This window comes from Myripristis murdjan, chromosome 17 (assembly GCF_902150065.1).
Source record: "Myripristis murdjan chromosome 17, fMyrMur1.1, whole genome shotgun sequence".
Lineage (NCBI taxonomy): Eukaryota > Metazoa > Chordata > Actinopteri > Holocentriformes > Holocentridae > Myripristis > Myripristis murdjan.
In genome coordinates, this window is record NC_043996.1 from 31,813,147 (window position 1) to 31,833,786 (window position 20,640).

Sequence of the window (20,640 nt, forward strand, 5' to 3'; positions counted from 1 at the left end):
AACCCTCTAGATCCAACTTCAGTGGGAAGCATCCATGTCAGCCAGCCTTTCTCTCTGCACGCCATGACAAGGTCTTGGTACTTCAGGCTGTTCCTCTCATGGGCCTCATCACAGCCTTCTTCCCATGGGACAGTCAACTCCACAAGGATCACCTTCTTTGCCTGCTTTGACCAGATGAAAATGTCAGGCCTCAATTACAAGGTTGTCTGGACGATCCCCCCCGAAGGATGTTGGTTCTAGTTCTCCTTGTGGTGGATGGCTGTTCCCTGGCCCTGATGAACTGCAGTGGTGCTGCTTGTGGTTTTTGTGGCCGTGGTCTTTTCCTGGCCTGCTCCACGATGTCTGCGATCACAGAGATTACCTTGTCGTGCCGCCACCTGTATCTTCCCTGAGACAGCGCTGTCTGACATTCACTCAGGATGTGTGAAAGTGTGCCTTTCTTCCCGCACAGTTTACAGAGTGGCTCCTCCCTCAGGCCCCACCTTGCCAGATTTACGGGAGATGGGAGTGTATGGGAGTGTATCGTAAAGCTACCTCAAGGGGAAGCTTATGCAGAGCGGCTCAAGCCTCCAGAGTTCGTTCCTTAAGACCCTCCTTTTTGGCAGTTCCCATTTGGTCCTTGTTCCCTGGGTTGCTAGTCCGATAGCCTTCGCCCTCCGCTCCTCCTCCGCTTGCTGCCACACCCCTGCCTGGACCATCCCTCTCCTCTGCTCTGCCTCTGCCCTCCCCCACTGTTTGAACTGCTTTGAACTGATTGTATTTAACATGACATATTTAACTGTTAACTAAGTATTTAGCCATTTAACTGTGCAATAATGTATATCTGTAGAACGTGACAACTCAACAGTGTAATATCCCTGTGTGTGTGTGTGTGTGTGTGTGTGTGTATACATATATACATACATATATATACATACATATATATATATATATATATATATATATATATCGTACATAGATTTCCTACAAATGCTCAGTTGCTTATTTCTGTATTTATGTTGTGATATTTTGTAGGATTAATGCACATATGCAGACTTAATGCACATAATTTTATACATAATACACATACATTTTTTAAAAACAAATTTCTAGGGCACATACTTATTCCATATTTCTGTTTCTGTTTCTCTTATTTTTATTCTTCTCTAGAGAATTTGAGCAACTGCAACTGACCTAATTTGTCATTTGGGATCAATAAAGTATTTCTGTGTCTGTCTCTGATACTGTATATGTTCAGCACTGTTACAGGGCTCAAAACTGATGCTGAAACAACACATTTCACCACTGATTCAGTGTTAGTTTGCTGGCATATGAGCTGCACACCTTAGAGAACAAGACATGATGGAAAGAAAGGGAGACGGGCAGTTTGACACCTCAGCTTTTTACCGCGTGCGCTGTTTGTATAAACTGAACTTCTGAACTCTTGCAAAACCTCAAACTGTGTGAAGTGAATGTGAAAGGAGAACGAGGCACCACCACATGTCCAAAAACTGTTCCTCAAAACACAAACATGCAGTGTGGAAAAGGTCAGCAGGACTCTGCGGGAGGAAGTGTGGCAGGAAGTCATGAGAGGCTGCGAGTCTCGCTGTGACAGCAGACGCTCCGATCAAACAGCCGCCAGTGAACCCTCACTCTTGTACTTTTACTGCCTTGCTGTAATTTCTACTTTTATTTAAAATGTTTTACTTAACCTTAAATTCCCTTCATTTCTTCCACATATAAAAAATAAATAAAAATAAAAAACTATACTCTGGTCTGTGTTAATTTTTTTTTTTTTTTTTTTGGAAAGCACAGTCTCCTCTAAAAAGTATAAATAAATACCTCTTATAAAATCAAAATAACCACCTTTTTCTCTCTCAATGATTATGTCTTACAGGTGTCCTGTAAAAAAATCTTTATTACAGTTTTTCTCCATTGGTTTGGCTCATTTCTTGAAACAGAAATGACATTCTCAAAATAACATGGACAAATCTCCAAACCTCTTGGCAACTGTTCAAAACATACTGGAACTTCTCATTCATTTCATGAAATTGCAAGTGTCTTAGTACATGTCTCAATATCTCAGTACATCTTTGCAAATGATTAAGTACAGTTAGCCTACAGTTAGCCTACAGTTAGCACAGTTAGCCTACAGTTAGCACAGTTAGCCTACAGTTAGCACAGTTAGCCTACAGTTAGCACAATTTCCAAGTGAATCGATCTTGCTGATCTAAACTGACTGTTGGGTTCTCAGTCTGATGGCTGTTCTCTCCAAAACATGTCAGCATCATTTCATTGTGTAAGTCATCACATGCACAATAGTCTGTTCAATTGTCAAAATTAGTCAAGAACATAATACCATGAATAATACCATATATGAATCTCTTGGAACATTTGATAAATTGTTTACAGTTTTTTTCAATATTTTTTTTTCACTATAATGAAATGGGGGATCCACTTTGTCGTTATCTTCACCTCCAAACCACAGCAGAAGTTTTCTTTTGCAAATGTGTTCATACATTTTCATTGAATTCACACATTTTTCACGCTCTTTTGTGCAACACTTCTCACATGTGTCATTTACATGGCCCTGACTCCATTGACTTCACTGTGGTAGTCAAAAGCAAAACATCTGCTCACAGCTGATAGAAATGACCTGCATCACTACCCTTTCCACCAATCACCATTCACCAATCAATCAGGATGCACCTACAAAAAAGGGGCCTATAAATTGTATTCTGTATTTTTTTTCAACTCCTTTGAGTTTTTCTGTGTAATACTGTATGTGAATTATAGTATTTCAGTTTTTCCATCAATACAGTAAAATTTCACCTCAAAGTCTTTGAGTCTGGATGCAATTCTTTACTGTAAGTTCACATTTGAATGTGCAGCTCACAGGAGAACCTTGTTCAAACTGACAGCTGTATTTTGTATTCTGCTGTCAGCTGTGTTACAGTACAGTAGAGCTGATTGAAGGAATCTACTCATTTGGGCAGAAGTTGAGTTGTTTTAGGGAAATATTGGCTTTTGCTACTTACTGTACAATATGTAAACAATATGTAACTATGTAAATTGTCAAAAAAAAAAATATGACTGCAGTGCACACAGGAAAAAGTAAAGTGGAACCTGCTCAGACTGAAAAGGGTGTGTTGCATTCTGGTGTTGAGTATGAAGTGAGTGAGTGGCTGGATTAGTTGTATTGGGCGGTGACAAAATGTGCTTTTGCTGCATGTTTGAAATGTTTTGTCATGGTGAGAGCCTTTTGCAAACAAAATGTGTTATTTTGGGAAGAGCGCCTCTCAGTAGGCCGATGGATTTACTGTTTTAAGACTGAGAGGTGGACATGAGGGATATTTCAATGGTCCTCTGCCATAGTGACAAAACATCTAAACATTTTGACTTGCAGTGCTTACACAGTGCCAAAGGGACGATGCATTTTGGGGGGCACTGACTATTTATATGAGAAGGAAACTTCATTTTGACACATAAGTGAACTGTTTTGGAAGAGAAATGAGCTTTTGCAAGTGAGCTATGGTGTTGTGCTGAACTGTAAGACTGTTTTGCCAAATGATCTTGAAGTTTTGAGAATGTAATTTCGGTTTCAAGAAATGACCCAAACCAATGGAGAAAAACTGTATTATTGTAGGGCTAGGTTTTGTTTTTGTTCTGTGTGTGTATATATAATCCAGCAGGAAAAAAATCCCAAAGTTGTGACTTTCAAATTTAGGGGAAAAAAATTAAAGGGGATTTTGATCATAGTTTTATATCGGTTTAATTAATTCACACACTACAAAATAAAAGCCTGCTCCAGTGTTTCAGAGGGTTAAAGAGATATGCAGCCTAATTTGTTGTGTGTGTGTGTGTGTGTGTGTTTTGTGAGCTCACAGTGGCCTTGACCTTTGACCTCCAAATTCTAGTCAGTTGATACTTGAGTCCAAATTGATGTTTGTCTGAAAAATCTGAAGAAATTCCCTCAAGATCATGAGAATGAGACAGACAGACAGAAAATAAATAAATAAATAAATAAAGCCTCAAGTCACGGCTGTCGCCAGCACAGAGGCATAAAATCATTCATGTCTTGAGTTTTTTTAAATTGATCTGTAATGGAGAGTTTAGCCTGATGGGAGGGGGTTGGATTTGCTTTACAAACTGCCAGTGACCCGGCAAAGTTAGTTCACATTTCTGAGAGAAACAAATGAAATCCTCTGCTTCCTCTGTCAGCTTCCTTCTCGGCGGAGCTTGCTGCTGCTCGCGCTCGGCCTCACACAGTTTTACACACTCCTTCGTCTGGTGTGGGAAAAAGGCGAAACTCTCACCTGCTGCTCCTCGTCTCTCTTCCAGATGGTCACGCTGACCACAGCGGTGAGGGGGAGCTCGCTGAACGACACCTGAAGACCGCCGCCCACCGCTGCCAGGAACGCTGCACAGAGAGACGTTTGCTTTGAGCTTTCCATGTCATCACTTGATTTTTACCTGCTCGCTCCTTTTGGTGTGTGTGTGTGTGTGTGTGTGTGTGTGTGTGTGTGTCTGTGTGTCTGTGTCTATAAGAAAGTGAGTGATACTGGAATTTTAATATTTATAATATAATATAATTTAATGAATAAATAAAAAGTAGCACTCCAAAATTAGTTGTCTGTGCTGCAACTTCTGAGGCCCAGTCTGCATTGATCAGGAGAAATCTGAAGAAACAAAATGTTTCACTGGAATTCAGCAGCAGGATGTTTGGGATCTTGGGAAACCTTGGGATCTCCACTAGAAGTTAGACTAAAGTTCTGTTGGTTAGAATAAAGCAGCATGCTTTTGAAACAACAAACCCACCAGCTGGACTGGTTAAACTGAAGGGGTTAAAAATGAAGACCCTGTTAATGTCTTGGCAGAAAGGCTAGGGCCTGACAATATGCTCTCAGGCTGTTTGCATGAAATTATTTACAGAAAAAAAAAACTGCACTGTTTATGTGAAAAATGCTGTTTGTCGGCTTTAACAATGTTAATCTAGTGGCATGTTCTTCACAACCACTGCTTTGACAAAACATTTTTTCAAAATTCCTAAATCATATCTGTTGGATTACATGGTATGGCTATAGACCCTTTGGTGAGGTCAGGTCTTCACCTTTTGCTGAAATAAATGCACAATACTAGACTAGCTTAATCAATACAGTGAAAGCCTTAATATCCAAACCTAACATCCTAACAAAGAAAAATAAAAGATAAGTCATATACCATGGATTCTTCCTCACCAGAAGGAGTCTGGAAAAACCGAGAGTGCTATCTCCCTACACTGTCCGGCTACAGGCCTTTCTCCCTGCGCCCTCTAAGTGCCTATTTCTCCCTCATCTTCTCATAGCTGGACATCTGTTTCCTTTCAATTCCTTCTCAGAGTTGCAAAAGGTTTAAAAGTTTCTGAACAGAAATCTCCTGCCTTTTCCTCAGTGACTGACCTGAGGTTAACATGTCACCACAGGCATGATAATAATAATGTGCTTCATTAATTTGATTGATTGATTGATAATTCTTAAAACCATATAACAGTAGTCACAAAGATAATTGATGGCCTATATCAAGTTACTTCTACTCTTTCCCAGCCTTCCTTTTGCCTTGTCTATACCATCATTTTTCAACCTGTGATCTGCAGTCCCCTGGTGGTTCATGAAGGAATTACAGGTATGGATTCAGTAATGGTGTGTGAATGCTGGAACAAATTTCTCTTAGTCAAGTCAAATTTATTTCTGTAGCATATTTAAAACAATATGAGTTGACCAAAGTGCTTTTCAAACAAAACCACAGCAAAAGAAAGAAACAGAGAAATCATGCATATACCCAAAGATGAGTAACATATTTCCATGTATTACTTCTAATTTATGGACACTCAAATTCATTCAAATATACAACACTAGACTCTTGGGATGTCTTCAACACTACCACTGACAGCAGCCTACGCGCTGAGGCAGATTCAGCACCACGGACAGCACCTGCTGAGGTGGATTCAGCACCACGGACAGTCCCTGCTGAGGCGGATTCAGCACCACGGACAGTCCCTGCTGAGGCGGATTCAGCACTATGGACAGTTGCCTACCTGTCAGATTTTCCACTGAGATGTGCGGCTATAACTTTGTTGCTGTTATTAATGCATTAACGTCATCAGTTATTAATTAGCCTATTAATCGATATTAATTTGTTTAGTCTTTATGAGTTGCCCAGGCCACTGATTTAATTAATTTGTCAATTTGTTTGCATCTGTACATTGAAATGAACATTTAATAAATCAACACATCTATGAAAACTGTCATCTTTATTTCAGAGGTAAACTGATAACAGCCTGAAAAGGTGATTATATAACTCTGTTCAGCCTTAATGTGACTGCTTACTGTCGTTACTTTTGCTGCTCAGCCACATTAATCAGAGCTGACAAATTGGAGTGACACACCCCCAGCTGAAATAAAACATCTGCCTGTGAGTTTATTAAAAGACAGATGTTTGTTCTGGCGCCAACATTGGAAAGCAGTAGCCTGTATTTAAATATAACTGTTAATATAAGTTGGTTGTAGATAAAAATCATCTGTGTTGGTGAGTCGTTGTCACAGCACCTGTTAGCTTAAAAATGACTGAGAAGTCGGCAGAAGTATAACTATCAGAGAAGGAAATAGAGAGAAAGAGAATGAGAGGCTTCATTAATTCTCTTACCAACAGCTGAAAAAAAAATCTATCCATCTATTTTCTATATTCTATCTATTTTATTCTCATTTGATATTGCCAAGAGGTGATTTTGCCAGCATGTTTTCTAAATTTACAGATTTGTGTCTGTGTGTGTCTGTGTGTCTGTGTGTGTGTGCATATTCTGTTTCTATCTGTTTCATTGTAAGTGGACTGGTTGTGTATACAATGCTTTCAAACTTGACAGATTCCTTCAGTTATCAAGTGAAGCTTCTACCAGCTGAGGCTTACAGCCAAAGCTAAAGCCTGTTTTATTTCAAAAGGCTTAGAGAAGGTGATATATGCTTTTATACGTCTCCGCTGGACTACTGGAACTCCTTGTATGTAGGCTTGGAACAGTCATCCCTTCCACGCCTGCAAATGGTTCAAAATGCAGCTGCTGGCCTCTCAACAGGCACCACATCACACCAGTGCTGAGGTCTCTCCACTGGCTTCCTGTTCACTACAGGATCAATTTTCAATTTTATTTTTAGCTTTTAAAGCTTTAAATGGGTTGGCACCTCTTTACTTGAGTGAGCTACTTCATGCTTATGCTCCAGCCAGAGCACTAAGGTCGACCAACCAACAGCTCCCGGACGAGCCCAAGACAAGACTAAAACCTAGCAGTGATCGAGCTTTCATGGCAGCTGCTCCTAATTTATGGACTCACCACTTCACAGGAGATCTGCTCCCTTTCTAGGACACGTTAAGTCATTGCTGAAGACACATTTTTTTCTCAGTGCCATTCAATTCAGGATGAGAATGTTTTATCACAACAGATTTTACCTTTACTTTTGATAGACTTCTATGGGTTTTATTGAAAGAGTTTAGTATTAATTTAGTTACTTCATGATGTTAAATTTATTTTAGATCATGATTTGCGCTGTATTTTATTGTATTTTTCTCTATGAAGCACTTTGTTTTAAATGTGCTATACAAATACTGTTGACTTAACTTGACCTGACGATACCCGCACATTGTAAGACCAAAAACAAAACAAACAAAAAAAAAAAACTTAAGGCAGTGATTATATATTCATTTTTATTCAGCATTAATTATTTAACTTTTTTTTATTTTCTGACCTCTTAAAAATACAAATACAAGTTTTTACTGTCAATCAAGTGAAAATGTCTTTGGCTTCACAATAAAAGACATAGAAGGCCTCAACAGATACCCCTGTGCATACCTTCCTAAAATACAAACATTCTTCCTAATAGTGAAGGAAGATAAAAAGGTAACAAACAACCAAAACTGAAAACATGAGATAAGGAATATGTACAAATGTTGCAGAAAGTCTTAGGTGCTACCATCTTTCCCAGTATCTCATTATATGTATGTCATTTTGGTTACATGCAGTGCACTGAGGTGGGCGGAGAGGAATACTAGTGGGTGTGTTTTTATCAACCCTGTGTTCAGGACCAAAAAAATGATATAGTGAAGATTTTTTAAGACACAGATATCACAACAAAAATCAGAAGTTTTCATTGCATTTCCTCTAATTATGCCCAGTCAATATCATACTTTCTTGAAAACAATAAAGGTAGATTAAAGGCAGCCTATTTAGATGATAACCAGTGTTGATACAAACTTAGCTCTGATACAGTTTTACATATAAAATATATATTATGCATTTTATATGGCTATAGTAAAATGCTTTGCGCCTTGCAATATTTCACCAGAATTTTAATTGAATCAAGCATGAAGAGGCTATCATTTGCTGTGTTCAATCACCCAGTTTTCTCTGACACTTCTCACGCAGAAGACAAATGTATCTTTGTTCACACTGGAAGCAACAAACACACACACACAAAAAAACTTGCTTAGTTTATTTCACTGCCTATTTCAAGCGGGCATGCCATCGAATCTTGTTCTACCTAGTACTAATGTTACTAGCCAAAAGTTTTCTGCAGTGTTACTTCTTACTCAAGGTTAAAAAAAAAAAAATGCAGAATCAAGATTACACGACTTGAAATTGAAGACTGAAAATTTCTTCCTTCATCCTTATATTCTCCTCAAGCTTAACTAATCCATTTTTGCATTGCCTGAGGCAATTTTCAAACTCTTCGAGGACCTACTTTTTGATGCTCAATCTTGAAGTGGTTATGGCCAAATCAGCAAAGAACTTCTTCATATTTTTAGTATTCATGTACCAAAAGAGTTCATCAAAACCACTATCATCATCATCATCATCATCATCATCATCATCATGAGCTTCACTGCGTTCTGCCGATGGTTTCTTGGCTGTTAAAAAAGCCCAATTGTTAAAAGTGAAGTGAATAGGCTGACCCTTGCTTGTTTTAGGTAATGTGAGACATGAAGCACTGATATCCTCGAGAACTGGTGGCTCTTGGCCATCTGCAAATGTCACCATAGTCCAAATGTTCTCTGCCACATCTTTGCCAAAAATGGAGAGCATCAATTCAAACATATACAAACGTGTATATGAGGTTGATCGTTTTGGATCTGTTGCTCTGGTCACAAAACACAGCACATCAATTTCACTGGCTAAATTACCAGAGGTGAAGAGCCGTCGCATCAGCTCTTCCAGCTCTGTGCTCGCGCCACACCAACACGTTATACCTAAGAGATCATTAGTAATACCACCCATTATTACTGGAAAGTCTGGAGTGTCAACTATGGTCAAGGAATATGGGATTTTAAATCCTTCTTGATGGTTGATTTTGTACACAGTGACTTCAGAAGTCTGGCTTTCAGCTTCTGATTTCAACTGACCCTCATCAATTAATCTGAATCTAAAATTGTCATTCCACTCCACACCAACAATGTAATTGATCATTCCATTGATCAGAGTGGACTTTTCTGATCCAGTTGATCCAAAAACCATTATTGTGAGATTTAACTTCAAGCTTTCTTCTCCAAAACTGTACCTTGTGCATCCACTTATATCCATATCTTCTTTCTTCAGAGGTAACTTGTAAACTGCGGGTGTTTCAGAATTGATAAGTTTGCTGGTACATCTGAGCAATTCTGCGAGGTGCACTTGTTTTTTTGTCCACACATTAACTGTATTGCTTTCTTTACTTCTACCAGCTACACAACAATCACATCTGACCCTGACAGCGTACTCTGTCTCTGGCTGAAGCCCAGATATGATGGCCTTTTCAACTTGCGAAACCATTTGGTTCCATTCAAGGTCTTCATGTTTCACCCCAGGAGCTGTTTTTGCATACTCTACAATGTAACTCAAAATGTTGACACCTTTGCCAATCTCAACAGGTTTCTCCCAGCTAACTGATATCTCTCTTGAATTTGGATCAACTTGAGGTTTTCCAGGAGGACTAGTGGGTAAGGTTGTAATGGGACCACTGATATCACTAGCTGGCCCTTTTCCAACTGAGCACACTGCTCTGCATCTGAACAAGTACTCTGTGTTAGGAGCCAGACTGGACACTGTGACTTCTCCAGCTTTTAATACAATCATTTGCTGCCAGTCATCTTCTCCACTGACACAGTACTCAACACAGTAGTGGGTGATGTTTTCTGCTCCGAATCCTGGTGGGGAAATCTTCACTGTCACACTGTTGTGGGTTGTGTCACTTACTGCTGGTTTTTCAGGCTTTGAAGGAGGTTCAAAGTTCTCAGGAGTGAAAGAACCCTCTTTATAAAGGTGAATGCTTGCTCCTTTTGCCCTCTCATTTGCTATACCTGCTGTCAGGAACTTAATGTTTTTCTGGTCTATGTTGGCCTCTGCAAAGCCATTGAAAAGCTTTGCTTTTTGCCTCACAGCATCCATCACCTCCTTTGGAAAGTACCACTGAGTCTTCTCTACATCATAAGTCTGATATGTAATTCTTTTAGGACTCTCTGGTTGGGGTGTTTCCTTTAAGTATTTTAATAAATCTGAGAGGTATGGTTCATCATCCTCCAATGAGGTGAAAGCAAAGCACACAGCATGCTCAGCACTGAGGATTTCTTGATCAAGTGCATATCGAGATGTGACAATCTTGGTGTTTTTCATCATGTCAGTGAGTGATTTTAAGATGTTTATTTCTCTCTCTTTACAACTCATCCACTCACTCAGGTTTTTGTTGTTGAATGGAGAAGAATGTCTCTTTTTCAACACCTCTGCAAGCACAGCCTCCTCTTCCCCTCCTCCCCGGATTGATGGAAGTTTCTTTGCCAGGGTCCTCTGGAATTCCAGCTTGTACTCAGAGAGCAATTCTTTAAAGGTTTTTAGCTTTTTCCCAATCTGTGGGAATTGCTGGGTTGTGCTGTTTTTCATTGCATCATTGCATCTCATTTCTAACTCACTGAAGTCCTCCAGGATGCTCTGTGCCTCCATCACTAATCTAATACTTATCTGACGGACAAGTTGAGCTGCAGCAGAATCTAAAGTTTTCAAGGGCATCAGCCAGACCTTGACTGGCACGGCATTTTCTCCATTTGCTCCCAGTAATTTTGGAAGACTCTGGTAGACTTCTATTGCATCCTGAAAGGACACAGGATTCCTCTGAAGGTTAAAGTCACCATGGAATTTGCAGGAGAATCTTTGAACTTTTGAAATGTCTGTTTCACTCATTTGCAGGGAACCTTCACCCTCTATTGCAAGGAAGGGAATCTTTTTGATCATCACCTTCAGACTGCCCTCAATGTCTTGATGGTCCTCTTTTTCTGTTAACTCACGGTGAAAAACAAAGAAGGCTTGTGCCCCATAAAGGATACCTGTGACTACATGTGTTGCCATTCCTTTATCAAAAATGTATTGATGTTTCATATTGCCACTTCCAAGATGATTCATTGACAGTTCCTGAAACTTGGTTGTATTTTTGTATTTGAGTGTCACTCTGGCCTCGTTTTTGGAAATCTTACTGTCATTTAGGTATTTGGCAGACCCTTCAACCTCTATTAGTCCACCCAAGAAACTGGCCTTCAGGGAGGCTTGGACATTTAATGCTGAAGATTTGTCCTCAATCGATTCAGATGCAACTATCTCAAATTCACTGTTGGGTTGGGGTCTTTCTCGTATACCCTTTTCCAGCGCATCACGGTCCCATAAAGTCATACCTGCAGAGAAGGAAGAAAAAGAAGAAGAAAAAACAATCAAGTTCTGACAACATTTTCTGTTAGAACTACATTTTGGCGAAAGAAGAGCAGAAATGGATAAGGTAAATCTATACTGCAACATATCCCAATTACAACAGAAATCGAAACAACTAAGATAAAAGACTTTGTACATATGGGAGAAGTATTGCTCCATATTTCATTTTCTACCAACAATTCAAATCACAATATTGAGAAAAACTGTTGAGATAGTTCAAGTCCATAAAACTCTGACCCCAGATGACTGTTCTTAGGAACGACCTATCAAACCAAGTGTTTAGAAAAGCAACAAAGGTTTTCATTACCTGGATTCTGACTAATTCGCTACTGCATGAGGCATCAAGGCACAACAGGTTTTACTTAAATATTACTGAGAACGTCTGACAACATTATGGAGAACACACCCCTAACCCATTTTCAATAGACCATGTGTGGCTCAAAGGAGTGTGTTGGGGCCTTCTCTGTACATGGGGTTTTCTCTGTAAACAATTCCCCTGGGTAATATTATTCATTATCATAATGGGAACTTTCATAGCTACGTGGATGATGCACAACTGTATTTACACAGTTTCCCCTCAGGGATCAATGAAGTAGTTCTGATTCTGATTCTGGTATGTATCTGTAAAATCATAGGATCAAATGTGCATTTTCAGTGCTTAACTGTCTAAATGATAAAAAATGAACAGATATATATTTTTTTTTCAAATATATTTTTTTAAAGTTACATTCTGGGAAGACTAAAATCCTCATCATGGGCCCTGAGTCCAAGAATGATGCAGTCTGCTCAAATTTTGGAACCATGGCCTCACAGGTCCAAAAACAAGTGAGATACCTGAGTATTATTTTAGATGCTCATCGTATTTTTTAATGTTATTTTAATTCTTTGACCCAAACCTCTTTTATCATCTGTGAAACACTGCACTGCTGAGAAACTCATCCATGCTTTTATACACAGTCATCTTGACTACTGCAATGCAATTTTTAATGGTCTTCCTGAAACAACCACTGCAAAACTTCAAACCACATAAAATGCTGCTGCTAGGGTTTTATCCAGGACTGACATACAGAACTATATAACAACTATTTTACATGATCACTGGCTCCCTATGTCTTTTAGGAATTATTTTTAAATACTCTTCATGGTTTTTAAAGAACTACATGGCTTGGCACCCCCTTATATTACAGACTGTTTTTCATATTAAGTTCCCCAGTGAGCTCTTTGGTCCTCCACTGCATGTCTCTTAAATGTCCCAAGGTTTTCCACCAGAAAAACATGTGATGCTGCTTTCACTGTTTATGCTCCTAAATTGTGGGATACCCTGTCCCTGCACATTAAAGAGGGTCGTTTGGTTGATGTCTTTAAAAAACACCTGAAAACACACCCACTACACATTTTGTTTTTACTTGATTATAATATTTAGCTTTTTTTATCATCATTTGCCAGATTCTACTACATTAAAGTAGCTTCACATCTTACGTCTTACCTGGGACCAGTAAATCTCGCCGACAATCATACAGCATCCCGAGACTGAAAGGCCGTCCAAGCGCTGCCAGCTCTATCGTATCGTTGGCTTCAGGATCCATTGCTCAGTCTGGACTGGACAAAACAGACAACAGTATGTTAGTTCACTCCAGTGACTCTCCTGCTGTCCTGTTGTGCATTCATCTCCTTCTAAAGCTGCTATAAACAGTACATCCAGTAATAGATCATTTATTATTACAGGTATTGGTTAATATTTTACACTATAGGATTATTGCACTTCTGTGAGTAACTGCTAATAGGTATGGTTTTTTTTAAACTTTAAACTTTCCTGACAGTCATGAAAGTCAAATGTCAGAGGCAGTAAAGTCTTTCAGAGAAAAGGTTTGGGTTTACAGAGTAACTACACAGGTAAATGTACTTTTTCAGCTGAGGACTGATGCATGTAAATGTCCTTTAAGCCAGACTTTTTCTAAATGCAGATCAGAAAGTTTGCTCACCTCTAATGTGCTGTGCATACAGTACATCACACAGGTTTTAACACAGTATGAGCTGAATGACTGCTCTTGTAATCGATAAATAAATGTCTTACGAGAGTACATCCTTTTCATTTTTCTATAATTCTAATTCAGACTGCACTATTAATGATGAAAAGAAAGTAAGTTTTACTTTTCTGTTACAAGTTATACCCCAATTTTTTATTTAGTTTTTTTTTTTTTCTTTTTCTTTTTCTCACTGTATTTCATTGAACCTTTTTAATCAAGGTTGACATGTCTTTTACAAGTGGGCCCTGGTCAAGGAAAGGCAGCATACACACTACAAAGGCACAAACATTAAAAACAAGTGCATATTCAAACAACATTACATCAGCATGCATATTAAACACATCACTAAGTTATTCAGTCACAATCACATTCCAGGAATTTGAAGCATTATAATCAAATGCAGCCTAAACTCTGACCTTACCCAAAGAACTTGAAAATGAATGAAGCCATCTGAGTGCAAACTGTACCCCATGCAGTTTGACTGAGCAACAGTCAAACAAAAGGAGAGCACAATATAAAGTCAGGGAGCAAAACTTTATTTGTAAAGCACATTTTATTCCAGGTGGAAGCACAATTTGCACAATGTGCTTCCACTTGGAATGACATGGAAGTAGAAAATAAAATAATAAAAATAAATGACCAAATAAATATATACATAAATCAATCAAGCAATTAATCAGTGACAAAAAAAAAAAAAAACTAAGACCACCTGTCCTGTAAAAAACAGGACACGTAAACTAAAACCATTAAAAAGGTAGGAATCAAGTCAAATTGGATCTAAAAATAAAGACCAGCAACTGACAAATTAAAAAAAAAAAAATTAATAATGAGAACCATTAAAAAAGTTGGAGTAACATAATAATTAAGAGCAGCAAACCAGACTACTTAAAAGACACAATTAAAAATGAGTTTTCATTCACTGAAAGATGATAGCCTTTGAGCAAGCCGAACATGGCTGAGTAGAATTTCATGCTTAATCCAAATGGAAAACACTGTAAAAATGTACAAAATTGTGTATAATGGGGAAGAAATTGGGCCAGATAACTGCACATCTCCAATTTCTTTACCACTCCTAAAATGAGGTCCACAGCCTCAGCCAGGATTAATTACATGACATTAAATTCCAAACAAAAACAGCACAGCTTAAAACTATGACAAGCAACATATAACATTTTTAATTAGTTGTCAACTGATGTACACTATAAACAAGTTAGAGGCAGGCCAAGCAACATGAACTTTGCGATAGGGAATTTCTCTTAATAAACACACCAGTGCACATCTCTTAAGCCTAAACATGTCTGCTATACCTCCATGCTTCTGCATCCCCTGACTCTACCAATTCACTATTAACAACTGCAACTGATTCCTTTTGTACATGCTCCTTGATTTGATCACACAAGTTAAAAACTGAACCTTATCTGACACCATTATACTCACACAACACCATCACTGAGACAGGTAAAAATTCAGGAATTTTTTTCAGTCCTGCATATCTAAAAACCTTGATGAACACAACACTATCTTTATGCACTTTGTAATAAAAAATAAATAAACCCAAAGAACAGCAAAACCAATACCATTATAAATCTTCAGCACACTAAATGCTGCTGTAATATCAAAAAGCCTGAATATGCTGTGTAGGTGTTGAGATTCTGTCTACGGAGGCATCCTTGAGGTTGGACCTTTGACTTACAGGTTACAACCTTAGACTTAAAAAAACAAAACCTGTAAATCTAAAAGCTTGTGTATTTATGGTAGCTAAGTACTATCAGAAGCTGGGCTACAAGCCAATTCACTGTCAATGACTTTAAGATTCAATTGCTTTATTCAAAGCAAATGGTTTTCAAACTCAACAAGCTGTTGCACAACAACTGCTGTCCCAATTATAAGTGAGAGCTCAAGTATACACTATGGAAAATGCTGAATGGTGGTGCAATTGTTTTTCTCATATCTTGACCTTGTGCAACACACAGTGGGCTTAGCCGTGCTTCGCCTGAGGATCACAATGTCCTGAAACAGCAGGCCAACACAGGTTAGTGTGTCCGAAGAGGAAAATAACAACTTAAACAGAAAAACAGATTTCCTGAATCTAAATTTCCTTGCTTGACCCTGTGGCTTATCTATTAGAAAAAGGTAACTGTTAATCTTTATATGATGTCAGGCAGCTGATAATAAAACATTCACCAAGATACTGACTGTGACACCAAGAAGCTCTAAGTGATGTATTACAGGACTTTTTCTGGTCAACGGGCGAACAAGTTACACTGTACTCACATCAGAAATGTCTCTGCTGCTGTCAGGCGGCGGTGCATAGATGCAATCTACTGGCTGTTGTCTGGTTTCTGCCTTTATAGTCTCTAGTGAGAAAACCACACCTGTTCCTCCTGTCAAGTGACAGGGTTCAAGAGAGGGAAAAAAACTCTGCTGAGGCCGATTTCTCATAAATGCCCTGATTTCTGAACCCCTCCCCCCAGTACAGAGGGCTGAATTTCCTCTTTACCACAATAACAGTGATTTCAAAACAGCTCTGGCTCTGGCCCAGGATGAACACGTTGCTACATGTAAAGGATGGGTCATTGTCCAGTGAGACGCTCACATATACACAGAGGAAAATACTTGCATTCATACTTGCATACGTGCATACTTGCACATGGGCAAGACAAGGCAAAGCAGCCTTATCTCAGTCCAAAAGGTCTGCAGGCACTAATGACTGATAGACAGATAGAACGTAAAGATGTGTCAGTGAATGCAGGCACAATGTGAAATGCCACTCAGCCCCTGCAAGTACAAAATGTGTATCTCCTTGAATATGAGCCAGCAACATTTCAACTTTTACTTTATGGGCCTAAGTTACTGCCAGCTGGTCATGGCATATTATCATACTGTCCTCATGGGATATTAGAAGGCTGCAATGAAGCAGGCCACCATATGCAGCCAACAAGGGCAGAGGAGACTATGTCGTGTGTGACCAATCATAAACATACTGTTCTGATAAGGAGGGCACTCAGCTCTGCACACTCAGGGAAATTCAGGTCATTTACAAGAAATCAGCATTAGTTCATGAAACTGCAGCTTCTTCCTTTCATGACCAGTCCATCCCAAAGAGCAGGAGGAGGAGCTTTCTCACTGCTGACAGACCTACAGAAAACCAGATCACAGCCAGTTTAGTTCATCTGTGCACCCCAGCCTGGCAGCAGCTGACATTCAAGATGTAAGTACGATGTGACTTATTCACTGCACTGTATTATTTTCCTCAAAGTACAGCCTATTTTCTGTTAGATGGCTGTTTGTAAACATTACAATGATCTTCAATACTGAAACAAGTTATGTGTGATGAATAACGTATGCTGTATGTAACGAATATTTACTGAAATTTACTGAATTTACACTTTCAATCACAACTTTTTATTACCACAACAGGCTCATGAAGTGAAAACCATTTGGCTTGTCTCAACATCATCATTATTAAGAATTGATCACTGGCCCAAAAAATCAAATTACCAATATAAACTGTTTTGGGCTGGATCAAATAATTAATGTAATTATGTCAAAACTGTAAATCCCCTGGAAGCCATTACCGGTGATAACGGCCAGCAGTCCAGCTATTACATTACATAACCATCACAATGCAAGCTTTTACATGTACAGTTTTACTGTGTTTTACACTATGGCTGTGACTGTGGCACATGTACATAGCATATACAGGCTGTGTTATATTATGATGATATTTCATACACTTAAGACTTAAGAGGCTCCATGTTTTCTATACACTGATCTGGAGTAAGTGGTGCGGGGTAGTGATGGTTCGTTCACGAACGAACCGGCTCTAAGAGCCGGCTCTTTTAAGTGAATAATGGGAGCCGGCTCCTGATTGGGAGACGTTTTTTTTTTTTTTTTTTTTTCAGTTTTATTATTTTCAGGAGCCAATTGGTTATTTTTTCTGTGAAAGCTGCACGTGATTGGTCAAGATGTGGGGTCCTGTCTGTCTGTGCTGAATGCTTCACCCTGGACAAAGCAGTTACACACACACAGCACGCACCAACAGGAGAACAGGAGGGAGGGAGACGAGAGGGAAAGAGAGCAAGGGGCCACAAGGAGAGACAACACAAACGCGCTGGAAAGGTGTAGTTAAGAAAATGAGTGACAGCAGGAAAAGCAGTAAAATATGGACCCATTTCAATTTAATTGACAATAGAAAGGCAGAGTGTAGCGTCTGCAAGAAAAAAATCTCTTATCAAGCCGGCTCCACAAGCAACCTGCACAGGCACATGACAACGGTCCACCATCAGTGCACTGGGAAGAAAAAACACAAGCAGCTGAACCTGATATTAATGAAGGTGAAGTGTGTCTACTGCTGCTGCTGCAGTGTGTACAGCAATTCAATTCAACTGTAAATAGTTAAAAGTTTGTTTTTGTATTGTATAATATTTTTTGTAGCACTATGTAGAGTGAATAAATAAAGGTATATTTATATAATAAACATATATAAATAAAAAAACATAACGCATTTTTTTTTTACATTAGTAATTCATTTTGCACGTAATTTTACATTATTGTTGGTAATAAATTAATTTAAGCAACAAAAAAAATCTGAATAGCCACTTGGGAGCCGAAAGAGCCGGTTCTCTAAAAAGAGCCGGAATTCCCATCACTAGTGGGGGGTATGGATTCTATGGATTAAGAAACTGAAAGGATTTGAATGTCTAGTAATTCTTAGATGTTTTGTTGATACCCTGTAAGGTGAGGTCAGGTAAGGTTCATCTGTCAGCTTGTAGGACAGCATCAAGGAGCTTATGCTGATGGAATGATTGGTATTTGTTAAGAATGAGTTGGGAAGAGGGGAACACAGAGGTGTGAGTACAAAGCACTTATTGCAATTACCGTAGACTTATTTTTAAAAGTCGTGAACAAGACCCTGAGATACTTGAACTCCTCCACTTGAGGCAGGACTTCTCCACCAACCAGGAGAGGGCATGCCACCTTTTTCTGGTCGAGAACCATGGCCTCGGACTTGGAGGTGTTGATTCTCATCCCAGCCGCTTCACACTCGGCCGCAAACCGCTCCAGTGCCTGCTGAAGATCCTGCCTCGAAGGAGCCAACAGGACAACATGAGTTGTCCACAAAAAGCAGCGATGAAATCCTGTGACTCCCAAGCAGGACTCCCTCCGGCCCCCGGCTGAGCCTAGAAATTCTGTCCATAAAGATTATGATCAGAACCGGTGATAAAGGGCAGCCCTGCGGGAGTCCAACATGCACTGGGAACAGGTCTGACTTATTGCCGGCAATGCGAACCAAGCTCCTGCTGCGGTCATACAGGGACCGAACAGCCCTTAGCAAAGGGCCTCGGACCCCATGCTCCCGGAGCATTCCCCAGAGGGTACCACGAGGGACACGGTCGAATGCCTTCTCCAGATCCACAAAACACATGTGGACTGGTTGGGCAAACTCCTATGAACCCTGGAGCACCCTCCGGAGGGTATAGAGCTGGTCCAGTGTTCCACGGCCGGGACGAAAACCGCATTGTTCCTCCTGAATCCAAGGTTCGAATGTTGGCCGAATCCTCCTCTCCAGTACCCTGGCGTAGACCTTCCCGGGTAGGCTGAGAAGTGTGATCCCCCTGTAGTTGGAACACACCCTCCAGTCCCCCTTCTTAAAAAGAGGGACCACCACCCCGGTCTGCCACTCCAGAGGCACTATCCCCAACCGCCACGCGATGTTGCAGAGACATGTCAGCCAAGACAGCCCCACAACATCCAGAGACTTGAGATACTCAGGGCGGATCTCATCCACCCCCGCCGCCCTGCCACTGAGGAGCTTGCAAACCACCCCAGTGACCTCAGCTTGGGTGATTGACGATTCCACCAGGGTGGCCGGGTGCTCCATTAGAGATAGGGTGAGGAGCTCGGTCACTCGGGAGGAGCTCTGAGTAGAGCTGCTGTTCCTCTGCATCGAGAGGAACGATTTGAGGTGGCTCAGGCATCTGTTTCGGATGCCCCCTGGACGCCTCCCTGGGGGGGTGTTCCAGGCATGCCCCACTGGGAGGAGGCCCCGGGGAAGACCCAGGACACGGTGAAGGGACTATGTCTCTCGGCTGGCTTGGGAACGCCTTGGTATTCCTCGTGAGGAGCTGGCGGAAGTGTCTGGGGAGAGGGAAGTCTGGGTGTCTCTGCTCAGACTGCTGCGCCCGAGACCCGGCCCTGGATAAGTGGCAGACGATGACGATGACCAGTGGTGCAACTACCTACCTTCTGAGGGGTATGCGGACACATTGCAGCACCCCCCCCCCCCGGTCCTTTTTTCTATATTTACGTGTATAAATCGTATTTATTCATGGCCTTATAACATATAAGATTTTTATTACAGACTATTATCTCAAATGATATAGTACAGCAGGAGATCAGCTCAATCAAAAACAAAAACAAAAAAAAAACATATATTAATGTAGTAACATGTAATGACAGCGGCACCCAGCACTCAATACATTCTCTGTAGTGGAAATATGCAATTATGACATCTGAACAACAGTTTGTACATAACAATGTTACCACTAAATTGTTACATGTCGTGCCATTGCACTCGCCCATTTGTCAAGAATGGCATCAAATGAAATAGACCGTGCCACACTGTTTTCAATAGAGATCACTGCTAACTGGGTCAAGCGATCATTGCTCATACTTGAACGAAGGTAGGTTTTGATAAGCTTCAGCTTACTGAAGGATCTCTCTGCAGATGCAACTGTCAGAGGCATGGTCAGGAACACTCTCAGGGCTACTGTCAAATTTGGGAACATCAAATCAAGATTCTCTTGGATGAGGAAATTTAACTTCTCAACAGCCTTGTAGCCCTTCAGTAGACGACTTGCTGGGTATATTTCTTGAATGATA

General features: G+C 40.2%; 2 protein-coding genes across 2 annotated transcripts in view; one reads left to right on the forward strand and one right to left on the reverse strand.

Moving 5' to 3' along the window:
- Positions 1 to 561: 561 nt before the first annotated feature.
- Positions 562 to 16,059, reverse strand: LOC115375365 (stonustoxin subunit alpha-like). The gene is made up of 5 exons (XM_030074778.1): positions 16,030 to 16,059; positions 13,215 to 13,327; positions 10,006 to 11,694; positions 4,296 to 4,399; positions 562 to 750 (listed from the first exon to the last, which is right to left on the reverse strand). The coding sequence occupies exons 2-5, from the start codon at positions 13,312 to 13,314 to the stop codon at positions 562 to 564; spliced, it is 2,082 nt and encodes a 693-aa protein (XP_029930638.1). The 5' UTR covers positions 13,315 to 13,327; positions 16,030 to 16,059.
- An 869-nt stretch (positions 16,060 to 16,928) lies between these two features.
- LOC115375367 (stonustoxin subunit alpha-like) overlaps positions 16,929 to 20,640 on the forward strand; it is a 40,907-nt gene continuing 37,195 nt past the window's right edge. Inside the window, exon 1 of the mRNA XM_030074781.1 lies at positions 16,929 to 16,966. The gene's annotated coding sequence lies outside the window, so the exon portion shown is untranslated. The remainder of the gene's footprint in view (positions 16,967 to 20,640) is intronic.

Bases quoted from the DNA above. Each gene is read 5' to 3' on its own strand.
- LOC115375365 (XM_030074778.1), bottom strand. From the start codon at position 13,314: ATGGATCCTGAAGCCAACGATACGATAGAGCTGGCAGCGCTTGGACGG. The intron at 11,695-13,214 runs GTAAGACGTAAG...CCTTCTCTGCAG, and splicing joins GCGAGATTTACTGGTCCCAG to GTATGACTTTATGGGACCGT. The intron at 751-4,295 runs GTGAGAGTTTCG...AAATACAATCAG, and splicing joins AGAGAGACGAGGAGCAGCAG to TTCAAAGCAGTTCAAACAGT.